Raw genomic sequence first — 27100 nt, 5'->3', positions numbered from 1 at the left:
TTTCATAGAGTTGTATAGAGTATGCAAAAAATATAACCCACTAGTGGTTCCAGTCATTAATGATCTGTCCTTTTGACATCTTTTACTTCAGAGGAAGATTTTAGGCAAGAAAGCAACATATAACAGTCAGTGATACAAAGAAGGGCATGGAACATTTGGGGAACACAGGGGTTTGGAGGGCCTGAAGCACAGGGGTGGAGGGATTGGAAATATGGGAAATATGGGGCATAAGCCTCCGGGCGGGATGGGGTCCAGGCAGGACAGCATCACACACCATGCTGTGAGTTTGTGATCCTCCTGTGGGCAACCTCAGCAGTCTGGTTATTGGCTCTTTTTTCTTACAGCCTGGAAAATTGGATCAAGTTTCGATTGATCTCAGCAACCGACCGGCAGCCTAAAAGAACAATGAGGTTACAAGCTCATTTCTCTCAAATACCAGCAATTCACCTCATCATGGGTAAGGGGTCATGAAGGGGAACAAGTCTGACTTGATCTTTGTGCTCACTCTTATAAATGGTTTACATACAGAATGAATAATGTAATTCTGTTTGCATTGGGAATTATTCTGTGAACCTGAGCCCATGTCATCTCTGAACACAGCTATGTCAAAATGTCAGGGTAAACATGTAAAAACCCTATTTTAGCATTTTCTAAATCAACTCTTGTGTGCAATAGATGTCTTTGATCTTTATCTTGGTTTTGATAAGGCTCAGGGATATAGGAAGTATCTGTTAGGGAGGACTATGACACACAGATAGCAAAAGAGATGGGGTGAGTATTCCACATAACAATTGCCATCTAAAGGAAAGTTCTGTCAAAGGAAAAGACTCTTCTTTAGAAGAAGATATTAATTAATATGTAAAATTATGACTGTAGCTCAGATTGGCCATAAGGATTGAAGAGAGTAACTCCAGATAAGTAAAAGAAGGGAAAAAGAGAAGCTGGCATGATGTTATGGGGCTGGGGAGTTGTGGGCTTGAGTAGGCAATGAGAAGTCCCTGGTGATAAGAAGGCTGAAAGAATTCAATAACAGACTGCATAATGTTTAACTGGGAGTTCCTTCCATATTTATGATGTATGCACCATAACTTTGGCAAAATGTATTATTCACAAAAATATACTAATGAGAGGGTCTTTTCCTAAAAATAGAAGCATAGAAAAGAATTGAGTTTCATGCCTGGGTTGATTGGAGTGGACAGAAACAGCAGGCATGGGATATGTCAATGGTCCACAAATTGAATGAATTCAACAGAAGCAAGAATTCAGAGCCAGAGGTGACACTCCCCAGAACTGACAATGATCTTGAGGAGTGCTCTGGTTTCCACTGGGCAGAGAATACTGCTTAATCTTTGTCTTGAATGTTGCCTGCCTGTCCTATGTTTTGAACAGCTACCATGTCAGGAAAGGGTCAGCTAGAGGGAAGGACTGCTATTCCTATTCTTTCGCCATCCTGCTTTAAGCTCCAAATCAGAGAAAAAAATGTTTTTAACTTACCTGTAAGGGCCATGGAAGTGTGGAACTCATTTGTTAAAATGTTCAAAACTTCCTTAACACCATGTTCACCCTGCTCCCGAGGCAGACAGACAGAGACACAAAGAGACATAAAGGAACATTCTGACCATTCACTGAATATAAATTCTAGATGTAGTCAGAGCTATGATGGCAAAGATGGGAAATATCTGTGAAGTAAGAATTACCTCGGGAATAAAGGAAAGGACAGAGATAAAGATAGGGGATGAGAGCTATTGAATATTTTGCAATAGGCTTCAGAGGAAGCATGGAGATGCAGCTTAGGTGTAACTATCCTTTAGGAATCATTTTGAAAAGGACTAAGCTTGGAAAATGAACCACAGGAAAGCACAGAAATGAATGAGAAGCTCTGTATCTTCTTGCTGGTTCGCTTTGCCACTCTCACCTTGTAGGCAAGACCCCATAAGATTGGTCTCCCAAGAAAAATGCACCTAGCCCCAAGGGCCAGAGCCTTCAGCACATCATTGCCAGTTCGGACCCCACCATCAAGGTAGACTTCAATTTTCCCCTTTACAGCAGCCACCACTTCTGTCAAAGCATCAATCTGAAAAGGAGATACACATGGGCTGGAGGGCTTTCTATTTTGACTCTCAGACTTGATCTTCCTGGCATACGACCAGGCAAACCAAGCTGAGGAGATGCCCTTGACAATTTCTTCCCCTCCCATGCTTGAGGCTGCCGGTGCTGATCAACTGCAGCGGCAGTCACATTCCTGAGGCCCTCCTGCCTTGACTTTCTGCTTTGACTCCAGTCTAGCTTCTCTCTGACCCCCTTAACTTTCTTACAGATTGGAAGAACTGCTTGGTTGCTCTTTCCATCCCAAAAGGGGCATTTTCCATTTATAATGTTCACTTTAACCTTCTTCTTTTCAAACAACATTTTGACTTTTGATTTTCTTCTACTCTCTCTGTTTCTAGGGTGGCAAAAATAGAAAGTCTCTCCACTGTGAAGGCACTAAGTCTTTTTGGCAAGACAAGTGTACTCGGCCATGGCCTGCATGTCTGGATTGCAGCTTGACTTGGGAAACTGGGCTGCACACTATTTCTCATGCACCACTTGGCCAACTTGTCCCTGACTCCCTCATGGCGTATCTGAGAAAATGAGATAGGACTAAAGTACAACATGGTAAAACTAAATTTTGAGATTTTGATAGACACAATAAAAACATCTTATCACCTTGGCCTGATTTTTCTAAGGAGCTTTGTCTCTTATGTCGCCTCTTCAATTCCAGGGAACAGGCCAATAGGCCTTGACCACACAAGGTGCCCCAGGCCAATCTTTGCTTCTAGGCACCTACAAGTCTGTAAAGAGGAGTGACAGCAGGCCCCTTATGGATCAAGGGGGAAGATCCTTGGGGAGGGAGTTCTGGAACTCCCTTGGGGTTCTAGCTATGCTTCTCTGAGAGATAGCCTGAGAAGAGGAGTCAAAACTTGGCCCTATGAGGCCATCTGCTGCCAAAGGAATCCATCAGCATTCTATCTGAATGGGATCCTTTGGCCAAGACTGAACAGTATAAGAAACTAGTGAGGAAATAATTTTCTACTTTAATTTATAGGTGAGGGGGTGGAATTGAATATGTTTGGAACTTACATGTAATAACTAGAGAGAATTCACATTCTAATAAGAGGAATTTTTTTTCCTAGGAAACGAATATCAGTATTTGCATTTAATAAACATTTACCTTCTCAGAAAAATGGATTTTTCTCTCTGCAGAAGAGATTTACGCCAAGCTAGAGGGTAATATTAAAGCAACTTTCTTGAGATGTTTTTTGACTGGCGCCTGTCTATGTACGTATGACTATAACATACATCAGTGTTTTTATTGAAATATATACAGTGAGGCATGAAAACCAGGATGCACCCAAGTAAAGCATATTCCATCCCCAAAATATAAGCTGTATAAGGAATTAATATCTATAGGGACTATATGAATACTTCTGGTTTAAAAACTCATCTGATCTATAGACATTGTGAAAATTGTGTTTGAGGCATACTTTCAAAAGGATTACATTGGAAATGAAATAATTGATTCTGTTTATCCATTTCAAAGTTAAGGAAAGGTTCTTAAGACAGAACTGATTCTTTTCTTTGCATGTTAAGTACAAAACAAGTTGTGGCAGTTTTAGGAACTGAATATAGCCTAACAGTGCCAGGATCACTTTAAGTTCTCAGGCAGTGGAGGTATATATGGCTGTATAGATCTAAAAGATTTTATTATTATTATTATTATTATACTTTAAGTTCTAGGGTACATGTGCATAACGTGCAGGTTTGTTACATATGTATACTTGTGCCATGTTGGCGTGCTGCACCCATCAACTCATCAGCACCCATCAACTCGTCATTTACAACAGATATAATTCCCAGTGCAATCCCTCCCCCCTCCCCCTTCCCCCCTTCCCATGATAGGCCCCGGTGTATGATGTTTCCCTTCCTGAGTCCAAGTGATCTCATTGTTCAGTTCCCACCTATGAGTGAGAACATGCGGTGTTTGGTTTTCTGTTCTTGCGATAGTTTGCTGAGAATGATGGTTTCCAGCTGCATCCATGTCCCTACAAAGGACACAAACTCATCCTTTTTGATGGCTGCATAGTATTCCATGGTGTATATGTGCCACATTTTCTTAATCCAGTCTGTCACTGATGGACATTTGGGTTGATTCCAAGTCTTTGCTATTGTGAATAGTGCCGCAATAAACATACGTGTGCATGTGTCTTTATAGCAGCATGATTTATAATCCTTTGGGTATATACCCAGTAATGGGATGGCTGGGTCATATGGTACTTCTAGTTCTAGATCCTTGAGGAATTGCCATACTGTTTTCCATAATGGTTGAACTAGTTTACAATCCCACCAACAGTGTAAAAATGTTCCTATTTCTCCACATCGTCTCCAGCACCTGTTGTTTCCTGACATTTTAATGATTGCCATTCTAACTGGTGTGAGATGGTATCTCATTGTAGTTTTGATTTGCATTTCATAAGAGGCATTTTTATAGTCCCAGCATGGTATTATTTGGAATATTTTTATACCGTTGTGAAAGAGGTGGGAACTTCTATGAGGAACTTCGAGATCATCTGATTTCGAACTATAGTATCTGAGTTTTTGGCACCCCCTTAGATTCTGTGCCTGAGGTCAGTGTCCCACTCCCTGCAGTATGTTGCCAGTGCTATAAAAGATGAGGATTTTGAGAAAAGTTCCCACCTCTATGAGGTTTCATATCTAACATTGTCCTTGTACTTCCTCCTGGGACCAGGGGAAAGGATAAGTCAGCTGTTATCCCCAGAAGACTCTAATGAATGTCCTGTTCTGTTCTATTAAAAATTAACTCTAAAGCCTCACTGCACCCTAAGGTGAAATTCACTCCCTGTTTTATTTCACAATTATTATCAACTCCACTGCATAGTATGGCTCACTAGAAGAGTTTGTACAAACATGTTTTTCTTTCACGACATCATACAAATATTCCAGTTGGGCACAGTGGTCCATGCCTATAATCCCAGCACTTTGAGAGGCGGAGGCAGGTGAACCACCTGAGGTTAGGAGTTCGAGACCTGCCTGGCCAACATGGTGAAACCCCATCTCAACTAAAAATACAAATAGCCAGGCGTGGTGGCCAGTGCCTGTAATCCCAGCTACTTGAGAGGCTGAGGCAGGAGAATTGCTTGAACCTAGGAGGCGGAGGTTGTAGTGAGCTGAGACTGCACCATTGCCCTCCAGCGTGGGTGACAGGAGTGAACTCCAACTCAAAAAAAGAAAAGAAAAGAAAAGAAAAAAATCCAAATAATACCATGCTGGGACTATAAAAATGTCTTTTATTTGGACATGAATTCTCTCTCGTTACTAATAGTCACCAAAACTGCATGGTACTGGCATAAAAATAGGCACATAGACCAATGGAACAGAAGAGAGAACCCAGAAATAAACCCAAATACTTACAGCCAACTGATCTTTGGTGAAGCAAACAAAAACATAATGTGGGGAAAAGATACTATATTTAACAAATGGTGCTGGGATAATTGGCTAGCTACATGTAGGAGAACGAGAATGAAACTGAATCATTGTGTCTCACCTTATACAAAAATCAACTCAAGATGGATCAAGGACTTAATTCTAAGATCTGAAACTATAAAAATTCTAGAATATAACAGGAAAAACCCTTCTGGATACTGGCTTAGGAAAGGATTTAATGACCAAGAACCCAAAAGTAAGTACTATAAAAACAAATAAAGAGCAGGCATTTAATTAAACTAAGGAGCTTTTGTATGGCAAAGGAACAGTCTGCAGAGTAAACAGACAACCCACAGAGTGGAAGAAAACCTTCACAATCGATGCGTCTGACAAAAGTCTAACATGGAGAATCTATGAGGAACTCAAACAAGAAAAAAAAAAAACTCATCAAAAAGTGAGCTAAGGACATGAACAGATAATTCTCAAAAGAAAATACACAAATAGCCAACAAACATATGAAAAAGTGCTCAACATCACTAATGATTAGGGAAATGCAAATCAAAATTACAATGCAATACCTCCTTACTCCTAGAAGAATGGCCATAATCAAAAAAATCAAAAATAATAGATGTTCATGTGGATGCAGTGAACAGGGTACACTTCTACACTGCCGGTGGGAATGTAAGCTAGTACAACTACTATGGAAAACACTGTGGAGATTCCTTATAGAACTAAAAGTAGAACTACCATTTGATCCAGCAATCCCATTACTGGCTATCTACCCAGAGGAAAAGAAGTCATTATATGAAAAATATACTTGCATACATGTTTATAGCAGTAGAATTAACAATTGCAAAAATGTAGAACCAACCCAAATGCCCATCAATCAATGAGTGGATAAAGAAACTGTGGTATAGGCCGGGCGCGGTGGCTCATGGCTGTAATTCTAGCACTTTGGGAGGCTGAGGTGGGTGGATCACAAGGTCAGGAGATCGAGACCATCCTGGCTAACACAGTGAAACCCCGTCTCTACTAAAAATACAAAAAAAAAAAAAAAATTAGCCGGGCGTGGTGGCGGGTGCCTGTAGTCCCAGCTACTCAGGAGGCTGCGGCAGGAGAATGGCGTGAACCTGGGAGGCGGAGTTTCCAGTGAGCTGAGATTGTGCCACTACACTCCAGCCTGGGAGACAGAGTGAGATTCCATATCAAAAAAAAAAAAAGGAAAGAAAAGAAAAGAAACTGTGGTGTGTGGATAGATAGATAGATAGATAGATAGATAGATAGATAGATAGATAATGAAATACTACTCAGCCATTATAAGAAGGAGTGAATTAATGGCATTTGCAGCAACCTGGATGAGGCTGGAGATTGTTATTCTAAGTGAAGTAACTCAGGAAAGGAAAACCAAACATCACATGTTCTCACTCATATGTGGGAGCTAAGCTATGAGGATGCAAAGGCGTAAGAGTGACACAATGTAGTTTGGGGACTAAGGGAGAAAGGGTGTGAAGGGGGTGAGGAATAAAAGACTACAAATAGGGTGCAGTGTATACTGCTCAGGTGATGGTTGCACCAAAATCTCACAAATCACCACTAAAGAACTTACTCATGTAACAGACACCACCTGTTCCTTAATAACCTATGGAAATAAACTTTTAAAAAACTCAGATAAATGATATTTGAATACAATGTTTTAAAAAACCAAATGGCAAACTCTGACCTGTGAGCTGGAAGTTTGTTTTTATAAATAAATAGATCTCGGGCCAGGATTAAGGTGAGGTGAGTGAGGTAGGGTTATGCAAGTGCAGAGTCAGGCTTCACCTGAAGCAAAACCCTCACTAGGCTCACAATGATATTGGTGCTGTCTCTGAGTGACGTTGGGTTTGGATGTGAAGCCAAATGGCTTGGGAGAATAACAAGTTGATCAGCACAATAAGATAGGAGAAATTCTCCTCTCCCTGGCCCCTGCCTTAGCCAATACTCATTCTCTAGTGGGGAAGCACAATGGGAGAATTAGTCTCCCTCTTTCTCTACTCATTACTCAGTTCTTCCAAAGGAACAAGACCAGCTAAGTTGATTAATGAGAGCTTGACACCTATGGTATGATGTATTTTATTAGTTTTCTTTCAAAAGCCTATATTCTAATGTTTGCTGCTTGTTGGTGATGGGCTCTTCATTGTCTTCTGTTCCTATTTAGGCATAGTTGGGATGACTCAGGGCATGCCATACTCTTTTGCTTTCTCTGTTTTGCTAAATACTGGATGGCTTGTAGGCATCCTGGCAGGGGTTGGGTGAGAGAGCTCACTGTGTGCTCTGCCCAACCACTTTCTCCTAAGGTTGCAGGTCAACAGGTGGGATGGAAAGTAGGAGGCCCGACCGCTTCAGTTCAACTCTTACCAGAGAGCCACAGTGAAGAGTGGCCCCCACTCTCCATGTGGGCTTGCCATTCCTCTGCCTCTACCAGTTAGAGCTGGTGCAGAGGAGGAGGTGAGTGGCTGGCTCTTAGGCTTCCCAGCATCATGTGTCTTGGAATGTACCAACCAGCTAGTGCAAATTTCTAATTCAATTTTATCTTAAAGAAGTACTTGAGAATGTGCTATGGATTCAATCACTGATGTGTTGTTTAAAATAGGGAAAGATTAGAGGCAATACAGATGTTCTCCAATGGATGTCGGTTATATAGTTGTCTGTTCATACTACATACCAGTAAAAATAAGAGGATCATATACACTGAAACAAAAAGTTGCTCTTAATATAATGCTAAGTAAAAGAAAAATATAACAAAATAGTATTTATACTTTTCTTAAACACAAAAAGTTGTATTTGCATTAAGAAGATGTTAACGATGACCAAAATATTGATGTTAGTGAAAGTGATAAAATTAGTGTTAATTTTTATCTTTTGCTTATGCATATTTTCTAATGTATCTGCAGTGAACATGTTTTATTTATGTAAGTGTCAATGAAACTGAAGAAGAAAAAAATCTCATTTCTCTTTCTTAAAACAAGTCAAGCAGCAACAGAACATTTGAAAAAAATATAACTCAATGAAAACAAATCAACAACAAATTCCCACGTAAAGATTCTTTCCCTGCCTTCCTTTCCCTCTCTTTCTTGCCCTCAAACTTCATCTATAATGGACATAAGTTTATGAGTTAAGCAAAAAAATTATGGACTTTTTTAGATTTTAGCAAAAGACTCATTAGGGTGTTTTTAGAGTTTTGCCATGAAAGGTGTTTACTTTAGAACATCTGTCTAATGAAATTCCATATTAACTATTTATTATCTATGTGAACTAAAGACAAGTTACTTAACATCACTAAACTACAGAATCCCCATTGGCAAAACAGGGATAATACCCATCTTGCAGCATTGGCATGAGACTTAGAGATGCTATATGTAAAGGTTGAAAAAACAGCCTAGCACACAGTAGGCTACTACTAATAATTAACAGTCCTTAAAATTCACAGCTACATACCAACACATGTGGTATGGAGGAGTGAAATATGCTCAGATTGCACAGAGTCCCTTGATGTGGACACACTCACACATACACACACAGCACTCACAAACACACCCCTCTCGGAAGTAATCCTACTTACTGAAGCGAGAACCTCATCAAGCTGCCTCCCACCATGGTTGGAAACAATGATGCCCTGGACATTGTGCTTCACAGCTAACTCTGCATCCTCTTTTGTCAGAATCCCTTTAAGGATGATGGGCAATCGAGTTATGCTCTGAAACCAGGAGAGATCATTCCAGCAGAGAGAAGTGCTGATAGGAGTCATCTGGAAATAAGGTATTGAATTTCCCTATAGGAAATAAAAAGGGAACTTAGTGCTGAACTCTCACAAGGCTACTTGATGCATTCCAAAGATGAGACACATTTGGAGAGCTGCCATTTATAAACTGGAAGGAGGAAGAACAGGTCTGGGCATGGTGGCTCTTGCCTGTAATCCTAGCACTTTGTGGGGCTGAGGTGGAAGGATCTCTCTTGAGCCCAGGAGTTTGAGACCAGCATGGGCAACACAGAGAGAGCCTGCTTCTGCTCCTCTAAAAAAAATAAATAGTGGTGCACGTCTGTAGTCCCAGCTACTCGGGAGGCTAAAGTGGGAGGATCACTTGGGCTCAGGAGGTCTAGACTGCAGTGAGTCGTGATGGCGCCACCACATACTAGCCTGGCTGATAGAGTGAGACCTTGTCTCAAAAACAAACAAACAGACAAACAAACAAACAACAAAGAAACAAAAAGAAACAGGAGCAACGAAACCCAACAATATTTCTAGCTCCTTTTTCTAACAAAATTAGTATAAAAGAATTTCTACTTTAATTGCTTATCATTGACCATGAATCATATTGCTGCTCAATAATTGTGCTAGGATCTGGTGACACAAAGACAAATAAGGCAAAATTTCTACTTTAAAAAAATTCAGAGTTTAGTATATGAGATGGATAAGCAAAAGCATTTATAGGTCAATGTGATATGTTGTGGTTGAGACATACCCAGGATAAGAACTAAGCAATACCAAATCAGTTATTACCCAATATTTACTCTTGGCTCACCATGTACATCAAATATTTATAAATCTCGTGCTTCTGGAATTTGAATAAGGATTTTGAAGCACCTCAAGGCCAATCTGTGATTAATGAGAACCGTTGAGTTAGTTGGCTGGATGTCACAGCTGCCCACTGGGTGAAAAGGCTGGCTTTAGTATCTCTACTATAGCCAGGGATTCCCACTTTATCATGGCTGTCTCTCTCTGAGGTACTCCTTGCCATTTAATTGCAGGATTTTAATGGGGAAGGTGTCCTTTGTAATCACCTGGTTCAGAGATTACAAACAAATGTGCTATAACATCCTGGTGCTCCACAAATGAGTTCTATGTGTGCAGAGATATTGATTCCTCAGTTTCAAGGCAGTAGGGTAGAACCTGGCCTGTCTAGACTGTCTGGCCAGTCACCTTGGCCATGAACATCCCCTTTGGAGAGTCAGTTTGTCTATGTATGCCAACCAAAATTAGCATTTTCTGAGTGTGTCATAAAGTAGAAAATGTTGGATGAACTTTTTTAGTTTACTCTCCTGTTCACGTGAAAATCTTTTCTGTGGCTTTCCTATTTCTCAGCATCCAGCTCTGGTCAGAACACTTCTGGTGACAGGTTGGGCAGCTCCAAGGGTGAGAACATTTGGTCTTACATTCTGCTTGTCTGGAAACTCTAAGGAGCAGGAACCATATCTGCTTTTTCGAACTGCTGTATCCCCAGTGTCTGGCACAGAGCAGGCATTCAATAAAAGGTTGTGGAAAGAAAGAATGGAGGAAAGGGGAAAAGAGGGAAGGAAATTTGCCTCCTGTAATGCTTGTCCATTGAATTTGGTATCTTTCCTACCTTTTTAGGTGACTGAAGATCTGTTAGTGTTAAGTTCCTCCTCAACTGGTTTCGAATGTCATGTCGCCTATTGCCACATACAGGTGTATCCAAAGTAATTACCAAAGCTTTGAAACCTAGGGATTCTACCCTCTGGATCAACTGTTTGTTCAGCTGCAGGTCTGGATGCACATAGAGTTGGAACCATCGGAGGCCTTCGGGAGCTGCGATAACAATGTCTTCAAGGCTACAGCTGGCAAATGTGCTGGTGATGTAGCAGATACCAGCTGCTTGGGCAGCTGCAAAGCAAAGGACATGACTCAGGCTGGAGGACGGAGGCCTCTGGACTAGGCTAAAAAGCCTTGGGAGTCTGTGTAGCCTCTGGCCATCTTGCCCCATGAATGCAGATAAAACTTAATTTCATTCTGCTTCCTTATAAGAAAGGGATGGAAGGCAATTTGATGAGACTGAGAGACCTAAAGCTGTTTGGGTTCTCCTCTGTATAACCTGTCTTACAAACCCTCTACTCGATAACAAAATATTTCCAGCTAAAGATGTCATGCAATCTCCAGAATCATGTTGGTTGTGTTATAGCCTTCAGACAGGAAACTGGGCTTCTTATGAACTCCTTAATGAAGCAGAAGAGAATTAGAGAGGACAGAGGATGAGGGAATGTAATCCCAGTGGAGAATCCTGAACTTCATGGTGGAAAAAGCATAACATATGAAATTAGAAGAATGTTAGTTCTACTCCTTCTTTGCTGGGTGGCCTTGAGTCTCTCATTTTCTTTATCTGTAAAATGGGGAAAATAATACATCTCTTTAGGGTTGTTGGGAGACTGAATAAGATACTAGCTATGGGAGCATTCTTTACATTGCAAAGTGGCGTACTGCATAGATACCAGTGCTAATGAAGTTGATGGTGATGACATTCATACTGCTGCTGTTGACTGGCAGATTTCCCATTTCCTACTCTATTCATTTCAGTGAAATCTCCAACAGGTTAACGTCACTGTCCCACTATAACTCATGGGCAGAGAATTTAGGCTAGTCAAAAATGAACACTTTCAATTTTTCATGTCAACAGGAGATACCCCATTCTTTCATCCTACCCCCAAACAACACATTCAACCATGACGACTTAGTAAACTAGTCATATTCATATAGGATATTAATGTTTCAACCTAGCTAGACCTGGTCCCTAAACCCCATCAAGATGGATGTCACATTCAGCTCTAGAATCCTTGAATCTATAGCTTCCTGTATCATGGAGTCAAAGGAAAAGACCTCAGGGAAGCCCTGAGCAATTCACAAAAAGAGATGTGACTTAGAGTGAAGATTATGAAGGAGTCCCAAGAGCATTTTCAGCCCCATCTCTCCTTTTCTATTTATTATTATTATTATTATTGGTGGTGGTGGTGATGGTGGTGGTGGTGGAGGATGTGGGATGAGAATCAGGTTGACTGGGAAGGAGATGTAACCCAACAAGAAAATCTTTGTCAAACAAGATGACAAGGTCAATTGAAGAGAGGGAAAATGGAATATTTGGGCAACAGCAGGTTCCAGGGCCTTATGTTAGGACCTAATGTCATGATTCTCTCCTCATCCTAAATTCAGAGACTGCCATTCAGCCCTAGTCCTGGCCCATCAGGGGCCAAAGAGAGCCCTAGCCTTGGGGCTGCATTAAGCATCCCTTTCCCTGCAGATGGTGTGAGCCTGAAGGGCCAGCATCCCTCTTCTGAGGGATGACTTGGTTGGCTTTTAGCACCTTCTTATTCATCTTAACCCCCCTTGCACTCTAACTATTCTCTATTATGGAAAATGAATGTTTTCTCAATCTTAGGTTACACAGACATAGCTTTAAGCATTCCCTTTCCTGCTTTCCTAGTGTTAACCAGATTGTGTTCCTAAAGCCCTTCTAGAGAGAATCTTGGAGCACTCTGCCACTGCTCTGAGGGACCCCTCCTCTGGGAAGGGAACCTCAAGGTGGGGACGGTTCATACCTCTTGCTGTGCTCATTTCCCCATCAGGCCAGACAAGGCAGTGGAACCCTGTGGGTGCGATGCAAATAGGGGCACTGATCTCCTCCCCTTGGATTGTGGTTCTGGTGTCCACCTCAGACACATCTCTCAGGTACCGGGGACGGAGGCGAATTCTGTGCCAGACAACAAAGAGATCTTCTGTTGGTGCGATGATTCTGCAGCAGGGAGGTGCTGCCTGGGGTGGGTCCCCCTGATTCCTGATACAAGTCTAAACCAGACTGGGTCCTGTGGAACCTTGGTGGGTTCAGTTGTCTGGCAGCTGAGTAACCTGTGTTGATCCAGAAAAAGGCTCATCTCCAGAAAGCCATTCCCAACACCTCATTTCCCATTACCCAACCTTCTCTGAACCACTCTGTGCACACCAAGTCCACACTATACACTATACCTGCTTTGCTCTGTCAGAGGTCTGTGTCTTTAAGCCATGCCTCCCTGACTACACTGCAGCACTTGGATGGTTTGGTTCATCACAACAAAGACTAAAAGGAAAAGAATAGGCAGGAAGAAGTTCCAGGCTCTTTTCCTCGCAGGTTAGGAACAAGTCTCCAGAAAGTAAGAAAAGGCCACTGAATGAGAACAAATCCCAGGGAGTGATTGAGGTTTTTGTGATAAAGCTAGTTAGTTTGAAGATTTGACTTAAACACTGCTTTAGGAGAAAGTAGGAGAATTTACAAATAATAAATATGCAAAACACACATTTTAGATAAGTGTTTACTTAGCCTCAGGAGTCTAAAGTTTTCATTGTTTACACAATATCAGTATTTCTGCACACGAACTTAGAAAAATTTTCTGAAAATTCTAATTGTGCAAATTTGAGTAAGATAACCTCAGTCACTTCATCTGAAATAGGAATAATAATCCAAATTTCCTAATAGTTTTGTGAAGACAGACTGAAATAAACGATGTAAGGTGCTTAGTATAGTGCTAAGTATGAAAATACAAAACATAGGGCTCCCTTTTATACCATTTTTCAGTTTTCTCCTGACCTCTCTATCACAGGAATCAGCAAGCTTTTTCTATAAAGGGCCAGAGAGTAAATATTTTAGGCTTTGTGGACCATGTGGTCTTTGTCACAAGTATTCAGCACTGCTGTTGAAGTGCAAAAGCAGCCATAAACAATAGTAAATGGCTGAGCATCGATGTGTTAAAATAAAACTTTATTTATGGGCACCAAAATTTGAATTTCATATAATTTTTAAGTATTACAAATTATTCTTCTTTTGACTCACCACCCTGCAGTCATTCAAAAATGAAAAACGATCGTTAGCTCATGGACCATACAAAAATAAGTGGCGGGTCAGCCTCTGCCTGCGGACTGATGTTGGTTGACCGATGCTCCATCTCCTACTTTTTCAGACCAACTCTTCTCCGCTGACTCAATCTCTTATCTCTAAGGCTCCTTGGATCTCCGTATTTTCTCCAAACCTGAGTGTTCTCTCCTGTCTTCCATTTTCTTCTCCAAGCCAGAGTTTAGGAACTCAGGAGATCTAGGCCGCCCAACAGGCCCATCCTCCCTGACCAGGGAACTGGTCATTCTGAGACTCTTGTTCTATCTTGTCAGGTTGCAGAGTTGCTGAGATGAAGGAGAATGACTTCCTTATGCTAGTTATAAGAGAAATTCTCTCTTTTTCAATCTTCCCATAACCCTCCCTCCCCTGCCCCCAGCAAACAAAAACAACAAAAAAATCATCCACCTTATTAGGTCTTGAGTGGTCTGTGTTTTCTGGAGGCAGAAACCAGGACTACTACTGTCCAAGGAGCTCTCCACCAGTGCACCTCAACCTAACAATAGACAGGCTGCAGAAGACCAAACCTTTTAAATGCTGCAATGTTGTCATCCCGCGTGACACTGTCATCAGCTCCACCTTCAATAAAATCCCGAGTTGACTTAGACAGATGCTCTCGCGCGTGGGCCTGAAAGTCTGTCAGACACACCAAGGACATTTCTGGACCTTCCGAGGAGAAAACAAAACCAAACCCAACCCAGTGAGAACACTTCAGATGCAGAAAAGAAAATGAAGGGGAAGCTGCAGTATGAAATTGTTTGGATTCAACATTAGTCTCCCTGTATTCTTTATCTTAACGGAGTTATTGCCAAAGCCAATGATCCCTAAACCAGAAGGCAGAGAGTAATGGTCCACCCCTCCATTCTCCCATTCCCATTCCCAAATCCTGATTATTTGGCCTTCTGAGTATTTCTCATATTTTCTCCTCCACTCTACACACACCACCTTAGACCTAGTTCAGGCTCCACCACCTCTTAAAACCTCATTACAAATTTTTTTTTGTAATTTTTTTTTTATCTTGCCTTCACATTCACTCCCCATCTTGTCTTCCATCAGCTGCCTGGGATCTTCCTAAAGTTCAAGGTTGATCATGCCTGCCTCTTGCTTTTCAATGTACCCACATCATGGCATTCCCAGCTTTCTAGGCCCTGGCTCTTCACTGCCTCACCAGCTTCATTCCTTGGTGAATGTATGCTACCATCTGAGAGTTCCCAGGAACCTCAGTGTTTGAATTGCTGGGGCTGTGGATTACAGAGAGCGGAAAGAACAAAAGAAAGTTTACTTTGTAATTCTTGGCTGGGTCGCTGAACATGTTGCTTAATATTAGCAGGAGGCTTAAGGGTCACCATCTACCTCTTTGCTATTTTTGCTAATTTGGGGACCTGAGAAACAATGTGTGTTGCCTCCTTTTATTCCCATCTTCAATTTGAGCCCTATAAACCCAGAGCTTGGTACTTTTGATACAATACCTCTGAAAGAGAAAAGAGGACAAGGCTTGGGGGTAATCAATAAATCTCTCCAGTAGAAACAGGGCAGTAGGAACAGCAGCAGCAGCGGAGATGCTGAAGACACTAGCTGCTTTCAGTTACAGCATGTAGAGCTCCTGCATGAGAGGATTCCAGAAGGAAAAACAGAGAAACGTGAAGTTCTAAGCTCCAGCCAACTCCCAGGCAGTTGGCAGCCGTGTGAAAATTAACCAAAGGTTGTGGGTAGAAACTGAATGGCTTTTAAGTCATTATCTAAAGGAAGAGAATAGTTCCCAGTAACTAGGGCTTCAACTAGGAATGGGTTAGTTCCTCTAATGGACAAAGGGGACAGAGAGGCCAGATGGGATGTGAGGTGCTGGGAATCTTGGCTGGAGCAGGGATGGGGCAGAACTTGCTTGAGGATACCTCAAGTCAAGCCAGAATCTGGTCAAGCCAGATTCTGTTGAAGTCAAACAGAGAAGTAGCCCTTAGCACTTACTTAAAGGTCTAAGCAGGAAGAAATTATATGACAGACAAGAAACGGAGCCCCCGGGAAGTGCACTGGGCTCTAGATGGAAGCTATGAGGAGTAATTTGGAGCCCAGTCATAGCACTTTTTTACTCTTCCAGTGAGTGAGGAGAGAACATTGAGGTATGGAGTTGAGTCTGACAAAGTACTACAACCATATCTAATTTAGCTCATTCTTACTCCACCCTTCAAGGGGTTAATAAACCTTAGTCAAATGAATTAATCATTGCAAGTAACCAATTATATCACAATTGCTTATTTATATCTCTGTGTGCATGAAATAATTAACATACTAGGCCTGGGAATGTTATTCTTTCAGAGGTCTGCTTGCAAGATTGGACCTTGATTGGTGTCTGGGAACTTGGACTTCAACAGGGTTCCCAGTGTTCCCTGATAAGAGTACCTCCCCATGTGTAAACTGTTTGTATAAACAATGTGGTTTATGATGAACATTTGCTTCTCCTCTTGGTATGGGCTAGGCAGAGGGTGACCACATGATTAGCCCCCAACGTGAAACTCTGGGCATTGAATCGCTACTGACCTGCTCAGGTAGGTAACATTTTACATGTGTCATCACATGTAATTCCCCCATGCTGGGGGAATTAACTGCATCCTGCATGAGTCCACTGGCAGAGGACTCGTGGAAGCTTATACCTGGTTTCCTCCAGATTTTGCTGCAAGAGCCATTTTTCCCTTTGCTAATTTTGCTTTCAGTAATAAAGCATAGCCTCAACTATTTGTTCTTCCTAATGAAGAACTGAACCTGGGATCCCCAACACACTTTGTATTCCCAGGCATTAGGATAGTACATGGCACTGAGTTGCTGCTTACAGTGTTCCTTACTTGAATTTAACATTCCCCTGCCTGTCATTTATCTTCATCATTGGATGAGAATTCTCCACCAGGTTTCAACTCCTGATATCTCAATAAATCCACATATCCTATACATTACACACTCATAGAAATGCTGTTCTACACAATTCTAGCATAAAGATTGTGTCTAATCCAGATGAAATATGCTCACAATTATGGCAGAGTCATATGCCTAGAATAGTGTCAATTATGTGATTTGAAACCTGCTTGGACACAAAGAATCAACCCTAGCATCTTATATATAACAAACACTATTTTTTTCTCATTTCTATACCTCTTCTAATTTTTCCTTAGACTCTTTTCTATCTACAGCTTTTTCTTAATGTCCCTGTGAAGAAGACAGAGAAGGTATTAGTGGACTGTGAATTTTTGAGTTTTGCATTTAAAGAGACTGAGGCCTCAGAAATAAAATAACTTGTGAAAGATCTGTGATATGGTTTATCTGTTTCCCCACCCAAATCTCTTCTTGAACTGTAGCTCCCATAATCCCCACATGTCATGGGAGGAGCCTGGTGGGAGGTAATTTAATCATGGGAGTGGGTTTCCCAGTGCTGTTCTTGTGAGAGTGAATGAGTCTCATGAGATCTGACGGGTTTATTTATTTATTTACTTATTATTTATTTTGGGACGGAGTCTCACTCTGTCACCCAGACTGGAGTGCAGTTTGTTCTAGACTCATGTGTTCTGGTAGCTTCTAAAGATAGACATTCTCTATTTTCAATTGCATGTAAAGAACAAAATAGTTGGTTCTCATAAATTGCTTGTTATATTTAAGAGCATTTTGTAGGTTTAAAAATACAATTATGCATTTTTTTCTTTTTATAATGTATGTCAAGCTTAGTATGGTCTCGGCTCACTGTAATTTCTGTCTCCCCAATTCAAACAATTCTTCTGCCTCAGCCTCCCGAGTAGCTGGGATTATAGGCATGTACCACCACATCCAGCTCATTTTTGTATTTTTAGTAGAAACAGGGTTTCATCATGTTGGCCAAGCTGGTGTCAAACTCCTGACCTCGGGTGATCCACCCACCTTGGCCTCCCAAAGTGCTGAGATTACAGCCATGAGCCACCATGCCTGGTGGATCTGATGGTTTTATAAAGGGCAGTTCCCTGCATGTGCTCTCTTACCTGCTGCCACTTAAAACATGTCTTTGCTCCTCCTTCACCTTCCACCATAATTGTGAGGCCTCCCCAACCACGTGGAACTGGGAGTCCATTAAACCTGTTTTTCTTTATAAATTATCCAGTCTCAAGTATTTCTTTTACAGTATGAAAATGGACTAATACAGTAAATTGGTACCTGGTAGTGGGACGCTGCTATAAAGATACCCGAAAATGTGGAAGTGACTTTGGAACTGAATAATAGGCAGAGGTTGGAACAGTTTGGAGGGCTTAGAAGAAGATAGGAAGATGTGGGAAGGTTTGGAACTTCCTAGATACTTCTTGAATGGCTTTGACTAAAATTTTGATAGTAATATGGACAATGAAGTCCAGGCTGAGGTGGTCTCAAATGGAGATGGGGAACTTGTTGACAACTAGAATGATGGTGACTCTTGCTATGTTTTAGCAAAGAGACTGGCAGTATTCTGCCCCTTCTCTAGAGATCTGTGGAACTTTGAGCTTGAGAAAGATGATTTAGGGTATCTGGCAGAAGAAATTTCTAAGCAGCAAAGCATTCAAGAGGTGACTTGGAGGCTGTTAAAAGCATTCAGTTTTATGTATTCACAAATATATGGTTTAGAATTGGAACTTATTTTTAAAAGGGGAACAGAGCATAATAAAAGTCTGGAAAATTTGCAACCTGATGATTTGATGATAGAAAAGAAAAACCAATTTTCTGAGGAGAAATTCAAGCCGGCTGCAGAAATGTGCATACGTAATGAGGAATCAAATATTAATTGCCAAGACAATGGGGAAAATGTCTCCAGGGCACATCAGACATCTTCACTGCAGACCCTCCCATCATAGGACTGGAGGCCTAGGATGCAAGGCACCAGAGCCTTGCTGCTTTGTGCAGTCTCAGGACTGGGTGCCGTGTTCCAGCGGTGGCTAAAACCAAAAGTACAGCTCAGATTGTAGTTTCAGAGGGTGCAAGCCCCAAAGCTTGGCAGCTTCCACATGGTGTTGGGCCTGTGGATGTGCAGAAGACAAGAACTGAGGTTTGTGAAGCTTTCCTAGATTTCAGAGGATGTATAGAAGCACTTAGATGTCTAGGCAGAAATCTGCTTAAAGCAGAGCCCTCATGGAGAACCTCTGCTAGGGCAGTGCAGGAGGAAAATGTAGGGTTGGAGACTTCATACAGAATCCCCATTGGGGCACTGCCTAGTGGGAGCTCTGAGAAGAGGGCCATTATCCTCCAGACTCCAGAATTGTAGATACACTGACAACTTGCACTGTGTACCTGGAAAAGCCATAGACACTCAACACTAGCCTGTGAAAGCAGCCAGAAGAGAGGCTGTACCCTGAAAAGTCACAGAGGCAGAGCTGCCCAAGACCATGGGAACCCACCTCTTGCATCAGTGTGACCTGGATGTGAGACATAGAGTCAAAGAGATCATTTTGGAGCTTTAAGATTTGACTGTCCTGCTGGATTTTAGGCTTGCATGGGGCCGTAGCACCTTCAATTTGTCTAATTTCTCCCATTTGGAATGGCTGTATTTACCCAATGCCTATACCCCCATTGTATCCAGGAAGTAACTAACTTGCTTTTGACTTTACAGGCTCATAGGTAAAAGGGACTTGCCTTGTCTCAGATAAGGCTTTGGACTGTGAATTTTTGAGTTAATGCTGAAATTAGTTATGACTTTGAGGGACTGTTGGGAAGGCATGATTCGTTTTGAAATGTGAGGACATGAGATTTGGGAGAGACCAGGAGTGGAATGATATGGTTTGGCTGTGTCCCCAGCAAAACCTCATCTTGAATTTTAGCTCCCATAATCCACACGTGTCATGGGAGAGGCCCGGTGGGAGGTAATTGAATCATGGGGGGTGGGTTTCACCATGCTGTTCTCATGATAGTAAATAAGTCTCATGAGATCCGATGGTCTAATAAAGGGCAGTTCCCTTGCACATGCTCTCTTGCCTGCCACCACGTAAGACATGCCTTTGCTCCTCCTTTGCCTTCTGCCATAATTGTGAGGCCCCTTCAGTTATGTGGAACTGAGACTCCATTAAACCTTTTTTTAATTTATAAATTACCCAGTCTCAGGTATTTCTTCATAGCAGTATGAAAATGAACTAATACAATCAGGTAGTAAGTTATTATGAGAGATGGTTCTGAAGTCGTGTGTCCTGGTAGCTTCTAAAGGTAGACTTTCTCTATTTTCAATTTCAGGTAAAGAACAAAGTAGTTGGTTCTCATAAATGACTTGTTACATTGAACTTGAGAGAATTTTGTAGGTTGAAAAATACAATTATACATTTTTTAATATAATATACGTAAATCTCTATTATTTTTATTAGAGGTTTAATATAAGGTTTATAATTAAAGAAAAGGATAACTTCATTGTTCAAAGCTTTTCCTAAATTTGGAAAAGAAGAAATTAGCATAATATATTTGTATATACTTTAATTCAATTTGATCCCTACCAGTCTTGAAGCTACCAGGAATTAAAGGGAAGATTCAAGTTATCTAATGGTTTTCTTGTATTCTCATTTTATTTTGTCCTCTTGTATTCCCATTTTATTTTGTCTCCATTTCAATGTTGTTTTCTTTTTTCCTTTTTTATTCCTACTGCCCAAGAAGAAGAGACACAGGAGAAAAGAATAAAACTGCAAACTGACCAATTGCCAGCTATTGTTCTAGAAACTTTAGCTCCTTTTAGCTCCTTGAACCTCTTTAGGCTTTTTGTCTGATAATGAAAACAGTGAGGTACAATTAGCAGACCAGTGACAAGAAGGAGGAAATCTAAGGGCAAGGACATTCAGGAGTACCTGTTGCTAACAATCTGAAGTTCAAACTGTCCTGACTGAGGGAAGGAGGAAGGAAGTAGAGAAGCTGGCAGGCTTTTCAAGGAAGACTTGGCTTTCTTCAATATTGCAATCTGATTTAACACCAGACAGATAACAAGTTGTCTTCCTTTGAAGATTCTGTATGATTCATATGATTCATGTTGGTGTTGCTTTAGGAACTCAGGGTTATCACAGCTTATATTTTTATGGAACCCCCCTACACAGTCTGTGGGAAATCTCAGTGTGAAAATTGCAGGGTAGGCTGTGGAGATACAATGGGGGAGAAAAGTCAGCCTCTGATGACTCACTTTAAGGTACACTTGCTTGGTGCTATAGGATGGTGTCCTTCCAGAACCTCTGGCCTAATTCTTTAGGAACTTATGCCAAGTTTCCCAATGGAATGTCAGATAATATCAAGGCTACATTTTACGGGCCTAGTTTGAGAGATTAGACTGTTCAAAGTTGGCTGAAAATGCTTTCATCAGTCTTGCCCTCAAGGATAGTGGATACAAAGGGTATAGCCATTACCATAGCATTGTCAACAACAGCATTCTCAGGGGAGAGGCTGAAGCTAGAGGAGACCCCGAGAATGAAGAGGTGACGGGAGAGGAGAAGGGTGGCAGAGCTGATGGAGACTAGGAGAGCCATGTGCAGATGGCAGTGTTGGGTTCAGGGAAGACATGAATCAATGGCATTGGAAAATGCTCCTGTGACTGAGGCGATGAGCCCCAAGCATGGGGAGGAGAGGGAAGGAAGAAGAATTTGGATACCCAGGAACAGCAGGTCAGCCCTCAGTGTATAAAAGGAACCAAGTGTTTCTAGCATTGCAGTGACCTGAGGAATCAAGGGTGGCATTTGTATGGGAGTGAGGGGAAAAGGAGCCAGTCCAGTTAAGATGTGGCAAGGATTAATTCCTGGTGGCTGTCAGCCCAGAATCAGTTCTAGCTTCTTCCCTGAGCTCTCATACATTGTGAATCAAGGATGCAGGAGCCTTCTGAAACATAATGGCCCTTTTTTTTTTGTTTTATTCTGATTTGTATAATAATAATGTCTCCTCCTTAGACTGCCACTCCTCGCCCATTCTCATTAGCCTTTTTTCCTTTCTACTAATGAAAATTCCCTTCTTGACCTGCAAGCGTGTTCTACCATGAGGAGTATGATGCTTGAGTTCTTCAGAACAGCTTCTTTAGTCATGATAGGAGAGTGACTCATATCTTTGCTTTACTCTAGGAGCTTTGTGTGTCACGGATTGAAAGAGTTTTTGAGGTTTGCGGTGGTGGGCACGTTTATGTTAAGGACATGCTCACTCTGAAGCTATAGTGACCTAATTAGGCAATTACCTACCACTGTCCTGCCTCCCACACATCCTGCCTATTGAGGACTGAAAGACTATGAGAACAGTCTTGCTTGATGGAGCCAAGGGGGACCCTAGAGAGACAGAGAGATGTGCACAAGTTTGGTAGCACAGTTAATAAATGAACTCAGGTCTTCTGTCTCCACATTTAGGGTTCTTTCTGAAATACAATATGACTCTTGCAATTGCTTGTGGATAGCCTGGGAAAACCTAGAATTAGCTTCTCCTTACTTGAGAATTAGCTTCTCAGCACAGACCTAAGATTTCTAGAGACTCAACTCATCTACACTAGATTTTATCATTCCACCTTCACCTCTACTCCTTCTGACCCTGCTTAGCCACGCCAGCAAAAGGAGCTCCACTTGAAGTTGGAGGTATAGAATAAACTTTTGCTTCATCCAGTCAGTGGAGCTGTGCGTGTGGCAGCCTGAGAGGCAGGCTGCTTCAAGGGAGATCGTTACTAACACTTATGTGTTATTTGAACAGTGGCAGGCTACATGTCTTCTCTCCAAGTCTCAGTTTCCTCATTTGAGAAAATATACATTTTTGTATATTTCAGCTTAATCCATGATAGATTTGAAGCCACCTGAAATTAAAAGCTGAGCTGAGGTCCTTCAAGTACTCATATTCTGTGCTTTCTTGGCCCATAAATACAAGGAGCTATTTAGATGAGTTCATATGAACATTCTAATTCAACATTTACTTCATGGCAATAAAGTATAGAACAGGGAACCAGCACAATATTTAGACATATTTGCCAACACCAAACAGCTGGATGCTCAAGCCTGCCTTTGCTCCTCCTCCCAGCCTGGAGGGCTTGCTTTTCATGAACTTTTCTGGTCCCATGGCACCACCTTATGGTTTCAGCGAATAACTACTTGACCAATCTTGTCACCATTCCCTTTTACAAGCGGATATGATCTGTCACGCCACCTGTTTTTCCTACTGTCAGACCAGGTAATTGAAATCCATTTTACTACATAGATGTGCCTCTTCCTCCTTTCTCAATTTCTCCAAACTATTGAGTGCCTTCTCAGAGAAATCTTTCTCACCCCTTCTTCTCTTTTCCTAATCTCTCCCATCTCCTTTCCTTTTTCATTTGCAAACCAAAAATAATTGTGCTATGTAGTCCCTTGTGTCAAGAAGAACAAAGTGAAACAATTTTGAAGGCGCATTAGACCTAGCAAAGAACTTCAAAAACCTTTGAAAGTACTCTCAGACATCTTAACATTTCTTACTGACATTTCCACTCCATTCTCTCTTCCTCTAATTAAGCCTGCTTTTCTTCATCAGCTGCATATACAAGAAAAATTTTTAAATGATTTAATACACAATTTTCTTAGTTTTCAGTTTTGGTTAATGACCAGCAATACAATAACATTGTTTCACGTTAATTTGCATTGCAAATATGCCAGATCTTCTGCTATTTTGCGAATCAAGTGGGTATTTCAGTCACCTGGGAATCCAACCGCTATTTTAATAGCATTCTTTCTATGGGAAAATCTGTTCTGAGTTTCAAACAAATGCCCTCCAAGTAGAGTTTTGGAACTCAGCCATGTTGTAAACTGTGTGCTGCCCATAGGGTGTTGAAAATAGTTTAGGGCATACTGGGAGACATTGATCCAAATGTTTATATGGTGTTTTGAAAGATTGAGGATTTTCTTATTATTTCAAACAGTGGAATAATTTGATTATGCAAAGAACCTTGGAGACAGCATGACGGCTCCTTAATATGAATAATAATAATAATGACAATAATATTGCAACCATGTATCAAGTGCTTCATGTTGTGCCATGCACTGTGTAAATTGCGTTACATGCATGACTGTTTTAATCCTTGTTGAAATGTTCAACACAAATATTATCATCCCCATTTCACGGGTGAGAAACTTGAAGTTCAGGAGGTTAAAATACTTTGTTCAATATTACATAACTAGTAATGTGTCACGATTCCAGTGGCCTGGCTCTGAAGCACCATAGAAAGAAGAAAATGGGCACAGCCAAGTGTGGTTTATGGAACGACAGAGTTGGCACAGACCTTAGAGGATTAAAATGTCATGGACATATGCAACTTTGCTTTCTTCCCTCAAAAAAAATCATAACTCAAATAGAAAAAATCTTCATTATTCAGCCAATCACTAAAAAATAACCTATGTTTAAATCTGTCTTAACAGTCTACAGAGCACTCTTCTATATGCTATTCCATTTGGTGCTTACGACAATCCAGCGGGCAATCAGAGACTGTATGTATGAGCCCCATGTTATAGATGAAAACACTAAAGCTCGTAGAATCCATGTGAGTTATCCAAGCTCATGCAACAGAAATGGCAAAGCCTGATCTGGAATCTTTCTGACTTGTTTCCAATGTCTTTGAACTAGTATAGAGTGTTAGTGGTACGGAGGAGACATTTAAGTCTCTGTTCTGAATGGTCAGAGAGCTGCATAAAGTGAGCTTGGTCAATTCCCACAAAATCCAGACCATTGGGAAAGGAGTTCTATGTGATACTGTGAGATCACTGCCCCTGCCTTTTTATCTGCTCAACAAGGATAGAATGTGCAAAACAGACATCAGCATCCACACAAAGCTCCAAAACAGGCTCTGCCCTCCACTCTGTCCACTAGTGACTTCAGGTCTTACAGGTGTACCTGTATCTCACAGTGGCAATCACTGGGTGGTAGCAGGAGGAGAGGAGAAAGGCCAGAGCAGTTGGGGATGGAAGAGCCCAGCTATGAAGTGCAGTTTTTTCTCTCTTTGCCTTCCTCCTGGCATCTCTGTCTATGGCAACTACCCAGATTGTGTTTCTGAAGGCCATTGCTGTCCACCAATCGACTGTGCCCAAGGAACTATGCCTGAGGGAGTCAGTGGAGTAGAGAAGAGAGAGTATATCATAACCTTTGGCACTTGGCAAACATAGGCTGAAATCTCAGCTCTACTACTTGCTCACCATGGTTCCGTGCAAAATTTATTTGTTAAAGGAGAATATTAACATCCATCCCATAGGGCTACCATGAGGACTAAGCACTATGGCCCCTTTGAAATTTCTAAAACAGTGCCTTGTATAGACTAGATTGTCAATAAAGGCAGCTCCATGTTCATTATTCCTCCTGTTGATGACATGTATGATTTCATCTGAGGCTCTGGAAGTGGAAAGCTGCTTCAGGATTTGAGTATTTCTGTCATAGTATAATTTAAACCCTCTGTCAGATTTACTCATTAGTTTATCCAAGAAGGTTTGTTGACACACACTCTCAGCCAGGATAGCAGAGGCATATACTGCTCCCCATGTGCTTAACATTTCCCTCCTGCTTAAATACAGGCACGGCTCTGTGACTAGTTCTTCTGGCCAGTGGGCTGGGAGTGGGAATAGCAGGTGTTAATTCTAGGCCAAGGATTGAAGAGCTGGCATGTGACCATCCAGCTTTGTTTCCTCCTCTACAGTGATCCTCCATCCTCAAGAAGACAGAGCTGCAAGAGAAAGGCCACTTGGATTCCCAAAACGCCATTCAGAAAAAAGTAGCCCTGGAGATCAGTTGATATTGTACGAGGGAGGAATATATATTTATGTGCTACCTCACTAAGTTGTCAAGGTTTATTCTTTACTATAACATAGCTTAATCTAACATAATATATCAAGGTATTATGCTAAACACTAGAGATATGGGGGGAAAAGCCTTTATCACATAAGTTTCTGCTCTCAAGAAGCTTACAGTTGAAGAAGACAGACTTGAATAGCTCGTCATTTGATAACTGATACGATGTAGAGTATAACAGAAGTCCCTTTGGTGGGGGAGTTACCTGGAAATTTGGCAATATTCCCATTACCTCTCAAATGATATGCCACAAATGATGTTCCACTCAATCTATTCTAGACAAGCTCCAATTCTCATCTATCTTTAAATTAGGATATTACTATCTGTCTCATAGTGATCTTGTGAGAATTGAAGGATCTTGCAAAATGCAGAATATAGTGGTAGTTAAGAATAAAAGTCTGGGGATTTTGCTTCCTACTAATGAACTCTCTATTCTGTTCCATTGATCTATTATCTGTCTTTATACCAGTACCTCCCTATCTTCATTAGTGTTCTTGGTAGTTCTCTCCAGGTTGATCTGTAGATTCAATTTAACACAATCGGAGGCTCTTCATTAGAGGGACTTTGTAACCTATTTGTTCCAAATAAGCTTATTGCTCAAAGGAACTACATTGTTTGAGACACAGTGACTTCTTTGTTTTTTTAGGAGTCACTGTTTTCTTTTGCTTGTGGCGAGGAAGCAGTGGTCAAAATACTAAATATATCCCTGAAGGCAATCGCCATACCTTTTAGGTTTTCAGAACGCTGCCAAGTGAAAACATTTTAACCCATTTTTCCGCCTACAGACACCCACAGATATTCCTCCATACAATTCTAAGACTCAACTTCCTAGACTTAAGCTTCTCTGTCTGTATCCTCTTTGAAACCAAATCTTCCTTTGCCCATGCCCCCTGAGTTCCCTAACACCTGTCTCCCTAGGACTGTCTTTGCCAAGGTCCCTGCCTTGCAAACTCACACTTGGCTTCCACGATATCTCCCATTCCCATCCCACCTGGCACTTCATCTCCTTTCTCAGTTCCAAGCACACAGAACACACTCAATGACAAACCTGATTCTAACATCTTCCAGTCCTCAGGGAAAGCAGTGTTTAGACACAGTCACTCAAAGCCTGGCTCACTGCCGGAGGTGTTAGGAAACACACATCACTACCCACAGTTCATGCTAAAGAA

General features: G+C 41.4%; 1 protein-coding gene across 4 annotated transcripts; it reads right to left on the bottom strand.

The window, feature by feature from the left end:
- Window positions 1-47: 47 nt before the first annotated feature.
- Window positions 48-27100, bottom strand: HAO2 (hydroxyacid oxidase 2). 4 transcript variants are annotated; one of them, XM_050748834.1, is made up of 8 exons: window positions 26980-27100; window positions 14696-14834; window positions 12847-12998; window positions 10866-11143; window positions 9083-9292; window positions 1916-2074; window positions 1495-1564; window positions 48-394 (listed from the first exon to the last, which is right to left on the bottom strand). In XM_050748834.1, exons 1-8 carry the CDS (start codon window positions 26990-26992, stop codon window positions 339-341), a joined length of 1077 nt encoding a protein of 358 aa, XP_050604791.1. In that variant the 5' UTR covers window positions 26993-27100; the 3' UTR covers window positions 48-338. The 4 variants fall into 4 exon arrangements, with proteins under 4 accessions (XP_050604791.1, XP_050604783.1, XP_050604800.1 ...); XM_050748826.1 differs by lacking the exon at window positions 26980-27100 and adding an exon at window positions 15191-15410; XM_050748843.1 differs by lacking the exon at window positions 26980-27100 and adding an exon at window positions 15290-15404.

Source organism: Macaca thibetana, chromosome 1 (genome assembly GCF_024542745.1).
Source record: "Macaca thibetana thibetana isolate TM-01 chromosome 1, ASM2454274v1, whole genome shotgun sequence".
In the NCBI taxonomy this organism is placed as follows: domain Eukaryota; kingdom Metazoa; phylum Chordata; class Mammalia; order Primates; family Cercopithecidae; genus Macaca; species Macaca thibetana.
This window is presented reverse-complemented; position numbering and strand designations above follow the sequence as displayed.

Excerpts from the sequence above, each read along its gene's own strand:
- HAO2 (XM_050748826.1), bottom strand. The coding sequence starts at position 15,221 with ATGGAAGACAAGATGGGGAGTGAATGTGAAG. Across the intron at positions 11,144-12,846 it reads GGAAATGAGCACAGCAAGAG|CTGCCCAAGCAGCTGGTATC; the intron begins GTATGAACCGTC and ends TTTGCTTTGCAG. Across the intron at positions 1,565-1,915 it reads TATGGGGTCTTGCCTACAAG|GGTGAACATGGTGTTAAGGA; the intron begins GTGAGAGTGGCA and ends CCTCGGGAGCAG.